This window comes from Aplysia californica, unplaced genomic scaffold (genome assembly GCF_000002075.1).
Source record: "Aplysia californica isolate F4 #8 unplaced genomic scaffold, AplCal3.0 scaffold01017, whole genome shotgun sequence".
NCBI classification, from domain to species: Eukaryota; Metazoa; Mollusca; class Gastropoda; order Aplysiida; family Aplysiidae; genus Aplysia; species Aplysia californica.
In genome coordinates, this window is record NW_004798287.1 from 17,112 (window position 1) to 18,173 (window position 1,062).

General features: G+C 52.6%; 1 protein-coding gene across 1 annotated transcript in view; it reads right to left on the reverse strand.

Moving 5' to 3' along the window:
* The window catches only part of LOC101848624 (beta-1,3-glucosyltransferase), a gene marked incomplete in the record, with an annotated part of 13,604 nt that overhangs the window by 1,199 nt on the left and 11,343 nt on the right, over positions 1–1,062 (reverse strand). Inside the window, 1 exon segment of the mRNA XM_013089672.2 lies at positions 763–904. Coding sequence (XP_012945126.1) covers positions 763–904 — 142 coding nt within the window.

Genomic DNA, 1,062 nt, shown 5'->3' on the forward strand with positions numbered 1-1,062 from the left:
GGAGGTGAGGGAGGGAGGGAGGTGAGGGAGGTGAGGGAGGAAGGTAAGGGAGTGAGTGAAATGAGGGAGGTGAGGGAACAGAGAGAAACAAAGGATGAGAAAGAATAAGAAAGAACAAAGGTGTAGCCAGCGAGGGAACAGAGAGAGAAACACAGGATGGACCGTCACAGACTACAGATAGTTTTGTTTCAGTCGAGGTTTTACGGCACTCACAACTGCATAAGGTCATATGAGCGCCAAGGGGTGGATGCCAACAGAGAAGTCCTTACAGGGAATCAAGACTTACTCTGCTCACCTCTCTAGCTTCAACAGCACAAAGTCTGCTTCGACTATCAAGGCACCCCGGAAATAGCGGGTCACAAGAGTGTGACAAACATACAAAAGAAGTAGAGGAAAATGATGATAGTAAGGATGAGGAAAGAAAAAGCAGCAGTTCCCCCTATGTTGTTCCGGCACAGTATGAGCATGACATTGATAAATCAGCCCATTTACAATTCTACTGTGCATAAGAACATTATCCCCCCATTGGGAATGGCCTAAAGACACTTCAGTCAGTAGCACACTGCCCGGGGGGTGGGGGGGGGGACTATAGATCTTTCTGCCAGGATGGCCTGTGACAGACAGTCCCCTACACCCAGGGCGCGGCCGGCCTCCTAAACGCCCCAAACTGTGTCACGGAGGCCACACAAGACCTACAGTTGTCCTCTAGCTGTTCCCGAATCCTTCAAGGTCACACAGGTCATCCCCTTCCCTTCTGCTCACCTGGTGAAAGTAACGACTGTGCGTCGAGGGTATGCCAATAGACTTCAGGCACCTTCCCAAGGTCATGTCATCCGGAGAATCATCCGAGTAGCATCCACAGCGCTCCGAGAGCAAGCGGATGGCCGGCTGACTGAACACCATCCTGGGGAGACAGAGGGAGGGAGTAGAGGGAGGGAGGAGAGGGAGGGAGGAGAGGGAGGCTGTTCTAGAAAGTGTCCAATCATGATGGGGGGAGACAGAGGGAGGGAGGAGAGGGAGGGAGGAGAGGGAGGAGAGGGAGGCTGTTCTAGAAAGTGTCCA